The 15,935-nt window shown below is 37.3% G+C and overlaps 1 protein-coding gene across 1 annotated transcript in view; it reads left to right on the top strand.

Annotated features, from left to right (window-relative positions):
• ADCY6 (adenylate cyclase 6) overlaps positions 1-15,935 on the top strand; it is a 1,739,117-nt gene that overhangs the window by 1,543,600 nt on the left and 179,582 nt on the right. The window contains exon 16 of the mRNA XM_044083802.1: positions 6,237-6,395. Within this exon, the coding sequence (XP_043939737.1) occupies positions 6,237-6,395 (159 nt within the window). The remainder of the gene's footprint in view (positions 1-6,236; positions 6,396-15,935) is intronic.

The following is a 15,935-nucleotide window of genomic DNA, read 5'->3' as shown; positions in this document are numbered from 1 at the left end:
GGTTTATTTCAATATACCTGACAAATAAAAATAACTATCTATATGTTTTACAAGGTTTATAATGCTGCTTGAATAAGAAGGTGCTTTTTTGTTGTCAGGGCAACAGTTCCAACGTAATGATCGCACTGCTGTTAATTTGTAGAGTGGTCCTCCTGATTTTGCCTCATACTGTCGTGCTGTTCCTTCTAAAATGCTTCATTTCCTGGTAAAGCACTACATTGCATTCAGGCAGTAATGCAAGAAATACATAGTTATTATTGTTTAGAAAATGAAAGTTAATACAACACGTGTTGTATTAACAGGAATTCAGATAGAGTAAGGTTTTAAAGCCATTATTCTTTGTCTTCGCTGCTGATTGTTCAGTAAAGAAGTTAAAAGCTTTGTTATGACTGAGCAGCCACTGTTGTATGTATAATCTATACATGAAGAATAATCAGGAAATACACAAAATGGTTCTGTCTTCCTATAAAAACGCTACACGCATTCATATTAATCTTTGGTCTGTAAAACTATCCTTTTGCTGCATTCATTGCTAAGAAAGCCAATCCACTAAAATAAAAATGAGTTGTGAAGTCCCCCCTTTTTGTGCAATAGAACTGCTACTAAATATTGTGCTAGAATCAAGGGGTCTTGCTCGCAATAACTCATAAGCAATGGACTACCTAATTTACTCGCAGTGCCAAACAGCTGTAGAAATAGATGTACTACCTACCAGAAATAGTGTCATAACCTTTTGAAAATGTCATGACTTGATTGGACGTTATTAAGTTAAGGTACTGTCCCTCTTACAAACACACACCTTGAAAAAGTAATACAAGATATTCCATCAGCTCATTGGGGGTGTTGTCCTGATAACGGAAGAGTACCAATAAAAATATAATAAAAAAGCAGTACAGCCACTTAATACATTTTTTTGAACATTGGTTATGTGCAGAGATGGTGCACAAATGCATTATATACTAGAGAAGTATTGGTTAAAATGTCAATGCTAAAGTATTTCACCTTTAGTTTTTGTAATAATTTTAAGGGATACTGTGTTATACTGTTGCCATAACTTGTTAACTTTATGATGTGATGAGGGTTTTTTTTCCTCTAAGTCTTGTACATTGCAAGACACATTATGAGAAAATATAGAGATTAACCAAATATTAAATGTTAAAATATTGTGGATGAAGGTAAAAAAATATATGTAGTATTGCATACTCCTTTTCTTTTTCTTTTTGTATACTGTTTCCCCAACTTGACACCCCATGAAATATAACATTTGTACTAACGTACTGAAATTTTCTTTTTTCTTAAATTTTATATGACCTAGTTATTCAAACAAACTTCTGTTTTTTGGGGAAGGGAAATGAAGGTTATAATAGAATAAATACTTTACTTAATAGATAGCTTATGCATACACAAATTTAAAAGTTTGTTGTTACCATTCTCTGAATGATTGATTGTAAGAATAGTAAGGTATTATATATTACTTACATTTCACCTTAATCAAAATATTAGTTCATATAGACTCTACAATATATAACCCTATCTTCGTTTTGGTTATTAATGAAGCATGCAGTCGCAGTGACCCAGTGTTATTGAATATGTGTTGGCAGACCTGTGGCTTGTATGTAACCCATATTAAGCCAGGAACAGTAGGTTCCATGAAGAAGGATGTTATTGTAAATACTATTTTACCTTCTTTAGTTGTTACAGAAACTCAGTCCATAACAAATTTTGTTATAACCTACAAGGTTAATCCCCTAGGAAATCATTATAGCTATTTTGAACTATTATACATTTTAAATGGCCTCAACGTATAATTGTCTATCATTGAATGTTAATGGGCTAAATAACCATATTAAAAGAGCAAGCATTAATAAATACCTTTCTTTATATAAGGCTGATATAGTATTTCTTCAGGAGACACATTTAATATCCCAAGACTTAAATAAGCTAACACTAAAAGTCTATAAAATATTGACTAGTTCCCAATTTAATTACAAAAGAAGAGGTGTACTAATTCTTTGGAAAAAAGTCTAAGGCTTCCTGAAATTGTAAACTCATATATAGATAAAGAGGGTATGTTAACTTTAGTAGTAATTAACTTGAAAGGAAATACTGTACACTCATAAACTCGTACTAGATCCTTGGAATTGGTACAAAGTCAGTAAAGAAATACTTAAACATTATAACTTTACATTCTAGAGGAGAAATGATAATCACAGGGGATTTTAATTGTATTCTTTCATCTGACCAGTTCTGAAACCTTCAAGACCTCCCCTGTAGCAAAACTCCTACATAATTATATCAATACAAGAAATTTAAAAGACATATACCATATAAAACTTCCCTCTTCCCTAAAGTTCTCTCACTATTCATATAGGTTTGGGACACAAACTAATATAGATAAAGTCTTAGTGTCAAATTCTTTACAATCAAAAGTAGATAATGCATTATTAATATCTTGTCCCCTTTCTGATCATAATGCTATTACTTTTAGTATAACTTTTCAAACTGAACCCTTAATACATTGCCAAAGAATACCAGCTTATATTACGAAAATAAAAGGCTATCAAGAATGGATGTTATCAGAAATTAATCCGTTTTTAGAAACAAATAACAATGGAAAAGTATCTGATACAATTCTATGGGACACCCTCAAAGTTGTATTACATGGAAAAGTTAAAATGTGGTATATGCAAAAAAAGAAAGGAATGGGATAAAAGACTACAAGATATTCAAACTGAATTAGATAACTTAAAAGGTAATCTAACACCAAATGATAAGAAAGTCTTAGATAATATAAATAAAGAATATCAAAATGTATTGCAACACAAAATATCTATAAATCTAGAAAAAATTTAATTATGTTCATACTCTATCAATCCTAAAAGTCTACATAGACTTGCAGTACGCTCAAAGTACTTGAAAGAAATAAATCACATAAAAGAAATTACATATGCTGAAAATATGAGAAAAATAAAAGCTACAAATTTAAATTCCATGCTACAAAGTTTCAAAAAACATTATGAGAATATAAATACTCTCAAACCAATAAATGAAAATATAAATCTAGACAAATTCTTATCTGATAATACTCTAATGACCTTATCCCCTGGGAATATTGCAAAAATTGATAGACCTTTCACATTTACAGAACTAAAAAATCAAATAAACTTAAAAACTAATAAAGCACCAGGGTTAGATGGTTTAATTCCTGAAATATACAAAATCCTTCCTGATAATACCTTAAAAATACTACTAAACACATTTCGGGAAATCAGAACTACTTATAATATCCCACCATCATAGAGATATTCATTAATTTATCCCATACTTAAACCTGATAAAGATCCTACTTCCTGTTCCTCCTATAGGCCCATCTCACTATTAAATATAGATTATAAGATTTTCATGAGCATAATATCAAACAGAATCAATTCCATTATACCTAGCCTAATAGAGGATGATCAGACAGGTTTTATTAAACACAGAAAAGTCCAAGATAATATAATAAGACTTCTGACTCTTATAGATTTAGCTAATAAAAATAAACATTAATTAACAATAATGAGTCTAGACATAAACAAAGCCTTTGATTCACTGAGTTGGTCCTATCTATTTAAAGCTTTACAACACTATAAATTTTCCCTAAATTTTATAAAATTAATTAGAAACCTTTATGAAGACTCTGTTTCTTTTGTAAAGATAGGCTCTTTCATACCCCCCTCATTTAAACTTACAAAAGGAACAAAACAAGGTTGCCCTCTTTCCCCTTTCATTTTCGCTCTAGCTGTAGAACCACTAGCCAACTATATTAGAAATGTTCACATTAAAGGCTATAATTTAAATAATAACATATTTCCAAAGATTCAGCTATTTGCTGATGATTTGTTACTAACTAGTGGAGACCTTGATACATCTTTAGATCAGCTATTTAACACTTTAGATTTATTTGAAGGTTTATCTGGACTAAAATTTAATCATAACAAGACCCAGACTTTGTTAATAAATAAAAAGACGACTATGAAAATGAAAAGTTATAAATGCTTTAACTGGGACAATACACAAATGAAATACCTGGGTGTTCAAATTAATTCCACTCTTAAGAATACATTTACTACAAATTATAATATCTTAACAAATCTAATTATTAATCTCACAGATAATTGGAACAAACTTTATTTTACTTTTGAGGAAAGACTAATGCTAATTAAAATGATAATGCTACCTAAAATTCTTTATATAAGTCAGCCTTTAATCATTTCCATTTCCCCAACCAAGAAAATATTTAAAAAATTAGTAATAACTGGTATCCTCAAAAACCCAGAATATCTTTACAAAGACATGTGGCAGGTTGGAAAGGAGGGTGGTATTAGTTTTCCTGATATTGAATATTATGTAAATGCTTCTATTTTTAATATAATCATTTTATGGTTAAACCCCTCATATAATTCATATTGGAAACTATTACATGAAAAAATGTTATTAAACAATAATAGAACGTTAATTGACCCGCTAACTACAGTACACCAAAATACCTTTATTTGGTCTTTAAAAATATACATACAAGATAAGCAGAAGTTAAAATATTGCTCCATTATTAGTCTAATAATAGCAAATTTCATGAAAATCACCCAGTGTAACCAGTCAATTAAAAGCTTATTAATATTAATTGTTCCAATTGCTTATACTAATGAATGTTTAATATCTTTTGATAAAAATAAAATGCTTGAATTTAAAAATAATGACTTAATATACTGGAACCAATTCTTATCCACTAATGGAATTTATTCCGCTAACCATCTAATTACTAGATACAGCCTACATAATAATAACTGGATAGACATACAAACCTGCAGAGAATTTATATATAACAAAACTATATTTTCCTTACAAACCCATGGAAACAACATACCTAAAACATTAGAACTTTTCACTAATATAATTGATGGTTCTTTGAAAGGCACCTCATTTATATCCCTAATATATAAAGTCATTAGATCTGATAATAATTCCACGAATGCTTCTTTTTGGGAATACTCCACCAAAATAAATAATGGAGAATTTACTACTAAAAACAAGAAATTACTTCTAAAATCAGTACAAAAAACAATTTCTCCTTACCGGAAAATATACACGTGGAAATTCCTACACAGAAGTTATTATACACCTCAAAGAATTGCAAATATGTACAAAACAAATTATATGAAATGTTGGAGGTGTAAAGTTACAGAAGCTGACTGGTTTCATATGATTGTTGCATGTAATATGTTATCCAATTTTGGAAGGAATTTGAATGTTTCTGTAAGGCCTTATGGAATGATAATTGTGAAATTTCAAGTTCACTCATTTTATTTAATGTACCAGTACCAGAAATCGTACCCAAATCTCAAACACACCTTCTCTGGTCAATACTTGCAGTAGCAAGAAAGGTTGTGACAAAAAATTGGAAAACAAACTCTTCTATATCTTTCAGAAATTAATTTATTTATTTAGTCAGGGCCTTATGTGAAAAAGAAATATCTAGTTTAAAAATTAATGTTGTTGCGTCTTTCGGCTTTTCCCGGTTAGGGGTCGCCACAGCGGAACTCCGGTCAGCTAATGATTGGTAGTTGATTTTTACGTACCGAGTTACCAGCCCTGATGCACAGCCTTCAACAAAGGTAGGCCCATTCATGCATGTCTCCACGCAGAAGACGGTCTAGATGAGAATCGAACCAGACAGCGTCTTACTGTGAGGCGACAACGCTACCGCAGCACCACCACCACCACCACGGGTCCCTAGTTTGAAAAAGAATACAAAGAATTTAACACACAAATTAATTGCTTGGGAAAAGTTACAATCTTTACTAAAAAGTTTTAGATGATTTCCTGAATGTATATCGAAATATTTACTTGTTATGGACTTTGTAAATATTTTTTTCAGTTTTGAGTGTAAATATGTTATTACTGTTATTATTCTTGTTATAAAAAAAAAAATAAAAAACATTTTTGGAAAGTGTAAGGTTCAAATCCCCACTGAAACTTGGGCTTGTTAGTACTGTTTCTGCTTTTCAAAAGCGGATGATGCTGTGGTTTTGATATTTCAGTATGATGACAGATGAACCCTTGAGTAAAGCTGATGAGCTGTATTCCACACTGTAGAGATGTTTCTGAAAAAAAAAAAAAAAACCAACAGCTGTTTTTCAATTAATTCTTAAAGCCATGTTGGAATTTTTAATTTTCTGACTGGATTTCTCCTTTAGTTTGCCTGTAGTCCAGAACCTTTGCAGAACTGTGTGGCAAGATTACTGAATATAACCCCAGCAAATGTAACTCCTTGCCTTATCCGAAATCTTGACTTCTTTTTGGAGGGAGAACTTCAGTTATGTGAAGGTGATGGCCCATCTTGCAACTTTCCCGAGGTATGGATATTTTGTCATATATTTGTACAGTACTTTATTAGATTAAAATAAATGAGTGCTATATGTGAGTGAGAGTGCTACTGACTTTGTATGGTTGTTTTTTCATGAGCGCATGAGTAGCCATGAACATGTGTCTTTGAGTACATAAAAGTGTGAGTAACACATAGTAAAATTATTCTGAATGTGTGTGTGTATGAGAGAGAGAGAGAGAGAGTGAAAGCGAGAGAAGAGAGCGAGACATTCATTTCATCATGTGAATGTAGAATTTGTAACTGTTGTAGTCTATCATTTTTGCATTCTGTGTGTAAATTATGTCATTAAGCATAATTTGTGACCATGGATGAGGGCTTTTTAGCCTATTTAGTTTGTCTGTGTCCCTAACTACCAGGTATGCTGTAGATCTCTCTTAATGTAGAAACTGTTTCTTAGCCATAAGAAGAATTTCTGTGGTTTGGTGTTTTCTTGCCAATTTTCTGATTCTGTTTCTGTATCCATTTTGCCTCCATGTGATGACCATCAAGTCCTTCCTTCCATGGGACAGCAGCTCACTCGTTCCCCCATACTGAGTATCAGCAATAGGGGAGAGAGCCTGTCCAGAGGGGGCCATCTAGGAAGCTGTGGAGTACTTTACGTGCTCACAAGCACCTCTGATATGAAGGAATATCTTCATATATTCCATGTCCAATTCCTGGTGGTGACAAAGGCACTTGTACCACTAAAAGTGCAACCTATGCCCATAAATCAGTAGTGTGCCTGTTCCCCTAGACATTCCCAGCATACTAGCAAACGGATTCCGACTCACCATCATCACTAAAGAACATTTTATAAAGGTATCTTCCAAAACAAAAAAAAATACACACACTGTGAGACCGTATAATATACCTGGATGCCTGACAAACAATATTAAACATGCATTTGCAGTCCCTCTCCTTAATCTACTTTGCCCCTGCTGCATAGCTGTTGTGATGACACTTTACAAGGATGACCCATCACTGACCCCAGAAATTACAGGGCCATTAATTTACCAAGATCGTAACAAACCTAATTAATATCAGAAATTGTATGAGGTCTTGATCTTCAGCAGTTTGGCTTTCTAAAGGGGTAGATCTTGTCTAATTAATCTGGTAAACTACTTTGAAAGAATAACGCAAGCTGTGTGCAGTGGTCAAACTGCCCACACTGTGTACTTCAACCTGGTCAAGTCATTTGATATCATACTACATATTCAGTAAGGTAACTGGATCCAAATTGACCATTGTGTGGTGAGATAGATAAAAAATTGGTTTATGGACACAGCCTACACAAGTGAGGGTTGTGGGTACAGCCTCTGATAGCATGAAGGTGACCAGTGGTGTCCCTTGGGGTTCTCTGCTGGGACCACTGCTATTCTGCATCTACTTCTTGGATCTTTAAATCAAAAATGACCATCTATGGTTAACCAGTTTTGTAGATGACTGTAAACTGGGTGTGATCTTTAACCCCCCCCCCCCAACAAACAGGAAGCCCAAGGAGCTTAGACTTGTTAATAACTGTTGCACAATAAAACATGCTCAAATTAAACACTAAAATGTGCAATATAATTACATTCAGTAAGCAGTCCTTCCCTTCTGCTTACAATATAGACAACATCCCACTTCAAAATGAGACTGTAGTAAGAGACATTGGAACTTCAGTAGATAATTCCCTTGCTTTTCATCATCTTGCTGCAAGTGTGGTAAGGAGTTCTATCTTAGGTTTATAGGTGGGTACTAGGCTATCTGCCCGAAGGCATTTATAAGCTTAGCCAGAATGTGTTGGCTTTCGCCGCCCCCTTAGTTTAGTTTCCTGTGCTTCTGTCCAGCAGAGCCACTGAAGTGATCCCAGAGGTAAATTTTCTGTTTCCCATCCACTCGTCAAGGTTTCTTTTGAAGAGTGCTAGCGAGGAGCTCTGCCTAATGTAGATTGGGATCTTGTTCCAAAGCATGGGAAGTCTCTGCGACAGGCATCTATCCCTCCAGCACATCCTATTTATTGTTGTGGTGAGGTTTAGATCCCTAGAGCCTGTGGCTCGAGGGGATAAGGTTTTCTTTAGGTGGAGCATGTCCATCAATTCTGAGTTGGACATGGCCTTGTATGTCAGGCAGAGATCACCTCTTGAGTAGGTCTTATGCAACCGAGTACAACTGGAGTTTCTTCAGTCGAGCTGCATAGGACATCTGTTTGAGGCCATTTATCCTCTTGGTGAGGTACTTCTGTGGTCTTTCCAGCTGTTGCAAGTGTCTTGTAAGGTACATCACAAATGGGGCGTTGTACTCTAACATGGGTCTGATGAGTGATGAGTAGAGGGACACAATGACCTCTTTTGATCTGGATGCGAACCCTTTTGTGATTAGGTGGGCCACGTAGAAGGATTTTCTAACCACTTTGGCAATGTGATTATCAAAGGTGAGATTACGATCTACTTTGGTCCCCAGATCCCTTATTATGTCTTCCGTATTTAGGTGATTACCACTTGTGTGGTAGTTTGTGGGTACTTTGTTTTTTCCAAAGGGGATGACTATGCACTTTTTGGCATTTAGCTTGAGGCCATGAGTTTGACACCAGGTATCCGTCTCAGTGAGACCCTTTTGGAGGATGTCTGTGTCAGCCGGAGAGTCAATTATAGCCCCTAGTTTGCAGTCGTTTGCGAACTTGGTCAGCCATAGTCATCCTGTGCTTGCCTGTACGTCTGAGAAGTATATGCCGAACAGGAGGGGTCCTAGGACTGAGCCCTAGGGAACGCCACTTGTAACCGGTTTAGAGTCGGACCTAGCTCCCGCAACTCTCACCATGTGGGTTCTGTCCGTGAGCCAGTTGGCAACCCATCTTGTGACATAGGGTTTTATGTTCAGGCTGGTGAGGTTGTCTGTAATACCAGAATGGAGAATGATGTTGAAGGCCTTAGCGAGGTCTAGGTAGGCTGTGTGTACCACCTTCCCTCGTCTATAGCCTTAGTAACTGTCTCAAAGAAGTTCACCAGGTTTAGGAGGCATGATCTGCCCTGAATAAAGCCAAACTGGGTAGGGTTCAGTGTTTGAAGGTTCCCAATGTCTCTGTTAATGAGTTCCATGATGATGCACTCCATAGCCTTGCAGACCAAGCTAGTCAGGCTTATAGGGCGATAGTTCCCGGGGTCTGTTGTGGCTCCACCTTTGTGGAGTGGAATAACCGTTGCTGTGCGCCACTCTATGGGTAGGTATCCTGTGGAGAGGCTGAGTTTGAACAGTGTGTTTAGGTGAGGGGTTAGTTTGTCTTTGAGCTCATGTAGGATGCAGCCTGGGACACCGTCCAGTCCCATTGATGCTGTACTTTTGGCTTTGGAGAGGGCTGTTTTAACCTGTGTCTGTGATTTCAGGGACTCTACATTCTTCTGGTATGGTTATGGGCCCTTTTGGGGGGTGAAGTTTGCACTGAACCTGTCTGCCAGGATGTTGGCGATATCGGTCGGTTCAGTGTATTTTGTGCCATTCTGCTCTAACTCCAAGCAGATCTGATCATTGCCACTTAGATTCTTGACATAGCTAAAGAATGCCTTGTGGTTATCTTTGGAGTCCTTGGCAATTTTTCTTTCAAAGCTCACCTTGGATGATTTTATGAGGGATCGTAGTTTCTTGCTGATACTGATCAGGGATGTCTTCCCTTCTTGGCATTTTACTCTTTTCTGTACTAGTTTCCTCCTTCTGTTGTATAGCTTGTTTATGGCAGGAGTCCACCAGACTGGTTTCCTTTTCTTGGAAGAGTGAGTCTTGCTTTTGCTTGGGATGGCACCATCCATGCATTCTTGTAGCTGCCCGTAGAATGCATTAGTAAACGATTTTGCAGCTTGGACAGTGTTATCCTTCAGCATGGGGGCTTTGAAACTTTCCAACTCGGTCTTAAGTAACGTGAAGTTTGCTTTTGAAAAGTTTTTCATGGTGGCTTTCTTGTCCGGGGTGGGGGTGGAATATGGATATCCAAAGTGATTTGTTTATGGTCAGATCTAACCAGCGAGGGGTTGACCTCTGGTGTGGAACACCGGTCGCCCATTTTGGTGATGACCAGGTCCAGTATGTTGCCACCTCTGGTGGGAGTGTTGACCAGTTGAACCAAGGCGTTTGAGTTTACAAATTCTAGGAAAAGTTGGGCAAGGGAGTTAGTACTTGAGTAGTTCTCCCAGTTGATGTTTGGTTAATTGAAATCACCAAATATTAGGGTGTTTGGTAGGACCTTTGTTTCCCAATGTTTCCAGAAATGTGGAATGGGGGTCCTGGGACATGGTGGGTGATCTGTAGCAAGCTACAATTTGAATTGCAGTTTTGCCCATTGTTAGTTGCACGTGGTTGATCTCTGAAGCATTGTGCTGTGCCACTAACCTGGAGGTGTGGGTATCCTTGATGAATATGGATACGCCCCCACCTTTTGTATTTCGGTTTGGGTTCTGTGGCCGAAATGTATGGTATGAGTTGTAGCCTGGTAGTGCTGGGGTGTCTATGGAGCCTTAAACCAGGTTTCTGTTACTGCACATATATTGATTTTCTCCTTACTGAGGAGTGCCTCGAGTGCGTACATTTTGAGGTTTAGACTTCTGGCATTGAGTAGCATTACCCTTAGTTTTTTGTTACTTGTGCTATTTACGGTGGTGGGTTTGTCTTTTGAGCCTTGCCTAAAAAAGGCACTATGGGGGTGGCAAGACCCTTGGCAAGTATTCAAAAGCCTAAGGGTGACATGTGCAAGCTGTCTCTAGGGAAGCAGCGTGGCTTGTCGAGCATGTCATCCCTGGCGGACAGACACTGGATCTTCTTTGAATGACACCAGAAACTTAGCCAATTGCTGAAATCGAGAATTTATTCTTTAAACCATGGTATCATTCTTGGTGAGGGCAGGATGCTACTCAGGGTCAGGGTCATACCAGCCTGGGCTATGTGATCAGAGAGCTCTTCCATGTCTCTCTTCATGTAGTCCAGGGAGGTACGGCTTCGGTCATTCACACCAACATGGACAATGACAGAGTCATATTTGTACTTGTTCTGGAGTGACCTGAGTGCTTGTGTTATGTGGCGGATCCTGGCACCCGACAGGCAGCTAACAGTAACCTTCTCCTTATTCAGCCTAGTGAGTGGGAAGTCAGTGTGCCTGACTATAGAGTCACCTATTACTAGTATGTTATTTTGCCTTAAGGGCTGTGATTGCATGGCACACTGGTTTTGTGAAGTATGTGTTTCATGGTTTGTGTTAGGGGGGTGGAGGTTGCTTGGATGTTTGCTTTGGAGGTCTCTGTTGGTTTTGCAGATTTTTATTTAGAACCTCCAAGTATGTTTCCATGTATTTGTGTGTTTTTTGCCGGTGCTGGTTTAATGGGTCTTTGTAAGACTGGTGGTGTGATGCAAGTAGTTACCTTCTCCTCTTGACTGTCTGATCCCGTCTTGGGTTGAGAGAGCTTAGCCTCTAGTTTGGCTGTATAACTGCATCTCTCGCATGTATTAGTGTTTGGTGGTAGGAGGAGAAGGGGGTTGTCTGTGTACAGGAGGCATTTGTAACATTGCCTCAAAATGCCCAGATTCACCAGTTGGACTTGGAGTGCACCTGAAACTGCCCTTTGGACATGCCTGGATAGGTACAGTGAACTGTTTTACTGGATGGCTGGTAAGGTCAAATAGAGAGCCTTGTCCTGTTGTACAGTACAGGAGGGTCTAGTGCTAGGGTTTTATAAGTGCTTGCTATAAGTTTTGAGCAAGTGCCAGGCTGAGAAATGAATGGCTTGAGTGCTTAATTTGAAAGTTTGTCCAGTTCCAAGTGAAAGGTTGAAGAGGAGACTTTGGGAAGCTGGGAATAGTGTTACCCTAGCTAACCGGTGTTGCCCAGCGTGCAAAACCGGGCAAATATGGTATTTGTAGCAGGGAAATGAAAGAGAGAGAAATTAGCCCAAAATGGCCAGTAAACTACTAATTTCTGGGCTGAAACCACTCCTCCAGGGACAGATAGGCTGCTCAAAGCTCCCCTCTCTCACAGTTGAACAGAGAAACGCCCTTCTATTCAAGTAAGGTATGGCCAAACACAGAGATTTGTAACACAGCCCTGAATTCAGCACTAACCTGAAAACTGGACTATAGTAGCTTAGAAAGGCGGGAAACAAGTATATGTATTTTTTTCAGAAAATAAAGCAGATACACTCAAAAAAAACAGCTTAAAAGCACAGAATCTACATGGCAAAGCTGATCACAAAAGGAATATTGTCCAGAGCTAAAGAGATCCTTATCCCTTCGAAATCCACATTGAATTAGACCCATCACAGAACACAATGCCCCTTTTTGAGATGTATTTCATTAGACATTCCAAGTAACTAAAAAAGATCACGGGTCTAAAGGACCTGAGCTACCAGGAGAGACTGGAAGTACTATCTCTATATTCAGTATCCTGACTCCTTAAGGATGATCTGTGCCATGCATCCTATGCTGTTAGGGATCCAGTAGATGAAGACTTCGTATATCTCCATAAGTCATATAGTCCTACAAACACAAAGACCAGAGATCTAAGTCTGCATCAGTCAATAAACAAAACATGGTGAAGACAGGTCATCACACAGTGCCTACCTTTCCTGTGGAACAGACTTCCAGAGCATGTTGAGCAGTGTGATACAGTACCTTCTTAAAAACGTGAAATAGACAACTAGATGTGTATTCACAAAGTCACCTGTGGCCAAACTTGCCTGTCCCCCTTGAAAAAGGAGGTAAAGTCTAAAAGTGGTTACTGGCAAAATGTAAATAGCCACTAGGCCCAGATTCCTTGTATTTCGTATGATCCTGTAATCCCACTGATGCACTAGCAAGGGCTACCTTCTCCAGCTTGCTTAGCCACACCCTTGTTCCCTTACATCCAGACCCTTCCATCATGACTCTCATCTGTCCACTGGTCAAGATTAAGTCATATACTGAGCAATGAGCAGAATAGAAGGTCACCCACCCTTTCCCCTAGATTGGGCACTCCTACCCATAGCCCCCAGCCTTCACCATTAAGCACCAGAACTACTAATCAAACTCTGGTCACCTGGGTTATAGTCAGGGCTATATCTTTCTACATCACAGGCACTGGCTCAAATGTTCACAACCACAAAACTAAAAGTGAAGGGTGTAGCTCCACAAAACCACAATGCCAGAAATCCAAAAAGACACGTTTATTAAAAATCTCTAGTGCCTTGGTTCAGTTGCCTTTAGAGTACAGTATTACAAACCACATAGCACCTAAAATACCCTCGTCAACTATGACATCAATACATTAATTAAACAATCAGTTGTATTAAATGCCTCCAATTACATTCAGCATTTAAACCATTTGTAGTCAGTGTCATATTTCAGTATAAAAATTAATTATTTGTACAATTTATTTTTAATATTTACTTAACTATATTTCCCAACACACACTTGTAATATTGTTGCTTGTAGTCCATCTGTATTGTTGTTATGAAACATTTTTAAGTGCATTTTAACAGGGCTTTCTACCTTTGACTTTTTATGTCTCTCAAATGTTCTTGTAATTTTCTTTTAAAGGCCTATTTACTCTCACCTATATAAAACTTATCACAGGGACACTTCAAGGCATATATTATTCCCTCCATATTACAGCTGTATTTGCCCTGTATTATATATTTTCTTCCATTAATTTTATTAAAACTTCTAACTACATATTTGCAGAAATAACAGTTGCCACAAGTGCCTAAGTAGCTCGTGTCACTCATTGTAGTATCAGAGGGGGTACAAAAATTTACCATGAACCAATATATGTAATATTTCTTCCCCTACTATTTGATTGAGATACATGGTGTCTTATTCAATGTATTAAAAAAATCCTTGTTTCAAAAAGAAGCCCCAAGAAAATTTTACTAATTTCACAACCTCTATACTAAAGATACTGTATGTAGTTAACAAAAAATATTTGCTTAATCTCACTTGTATTTTTAGGTGTATAATCTTTATCTTATAGTTGTCGTGCAATGTTTTATATGCTGTACTAATTATCCTTTTTTATCAACAGTTTCTGTTATAAATTCTACTAAAAACTTTGCCAGTGTTGGTCTTTCACTTAAGATTCCCCTGTTCCTTTCACTTTGCCTGTACTTTGATATCAATCATTTATAGGAAAGGCAATCTGTAACTGCAGTCCAAATAAATTATTGGTCTGTTCCCATTCTCTAATCATTTGCTCCCAATACCTTAGTTCCTTTGCTAATTTTCTCCAGTTAATTCTAGCCCCCTCTTGCCTATTCTCTGTATCCCTCATCACAGTCATGTCTATTGGCAGAATCTCCTTTCTCCAACCCCATGTTGGCTTAGTTCATAGAATAACTTCTGCTATTTTATGAATATAATATTCTCTATGGTTATAGTTATTCTCCTTAAAGATCTGCATCACAAATCCCAGTCTCTCCTTATTTCTTGAGCTTCTCCTTTGTTTTGTCATCATCCCTTTCCATCTTGAATTATAGCTTTCTGCTTGTGCTTATGTATAGGAACCATAACTGTGTAGCTCTGAAATACCCCTTCAAATAAGGTAATCCCAAACTTGTTTGTTCTATTGGTAGGATCAGTTTATCCCATTAGACTCTTATCCTCTTCCCCTCCCAGATGAAATCATTCAACTCTTTATTAATTGATATCCACAACTTCAGCTCTGGTTGATAAAAATATGCCTGACTTGTATGTAAAACTAGAGGGACTAAAAACATTTTCATGGCTTGTATCTTGTTATCCATAGCCATAAAACAGAGCTTCCAATTCCAAAGTTTTTGTATTATCTTTTGTTTAGTCACTTCCCACATATCCTTAGCTGCCATGACAGAATCCCTTTTAATCCATATTCCTGAATATTTCATTTTTTTCATATCCCCATAAATTTGGGTATTGCTGAACCAATTCTTGTGTGGGTACCTAGTTTACAGCTATTGCCTTTGTTTTAGTTTTGTTAATTTTGTATGCCAAAAATTATTCAGATGATCTCAGAATGTTCTACAACACTGCAGTGTCCTTTTCTGGTTTTATCAAGTACAAAATAATATCATCTGCAAATAAAGACAACTTTTTCTGGATTACCATACCAGCATAATCTGCCCAGTATTAGTGCTATTGAAGGTTCATGGGGGGGGGGGGGGGGCATTTTGGGTGTCTCCACTTTCTTTCAGTGTCTTTAGTTTGATATTTTCTGATTGGACTTTATATCTTTCCTGTTTTCAAAGTAGAAGGCCTTTTTTGCCCGCCCCTTTGAACCTCATTTGGGGCCTAAGTTCTTATTCTATGTTATGTTCTAATCATGTTTTGAGCTTCTGCAGCCTTTTTTTTTTTTTTTTTTAGCTCTTTCTGCACCCCACACCATGTTTATAGTCTTCTCTGAGGTGCCTCCACTGTGGATTTACCCTTATGGTGCAGTTGTATTCAGCAGTAAACACAGCACTCCATGTGGATTCTCAGAATGGATCAGTACAGATATTGTTCCTTACTCCCACCAGAAAAGGGTGCTACCTTAGAAGTCCTGACATTATGTTCACCTTTTGGC

Source organism: Protopterus annectens, chromosome 9.part0, assembly GCF_019279795.1.
Source record: "Protopterus annectens isolate FY-2018-M chromosome 9.part0, PAN1.0, whole genome shotgun sequence".
NCBI lineage: Eukaryota > Metazoa > Chordata > Ceratodontiformes > Protopteridae > Protopterus > Protopterus annectens.
This window is presented reverse-complemented; position numbering and strand designations above follow the sequence as displayed.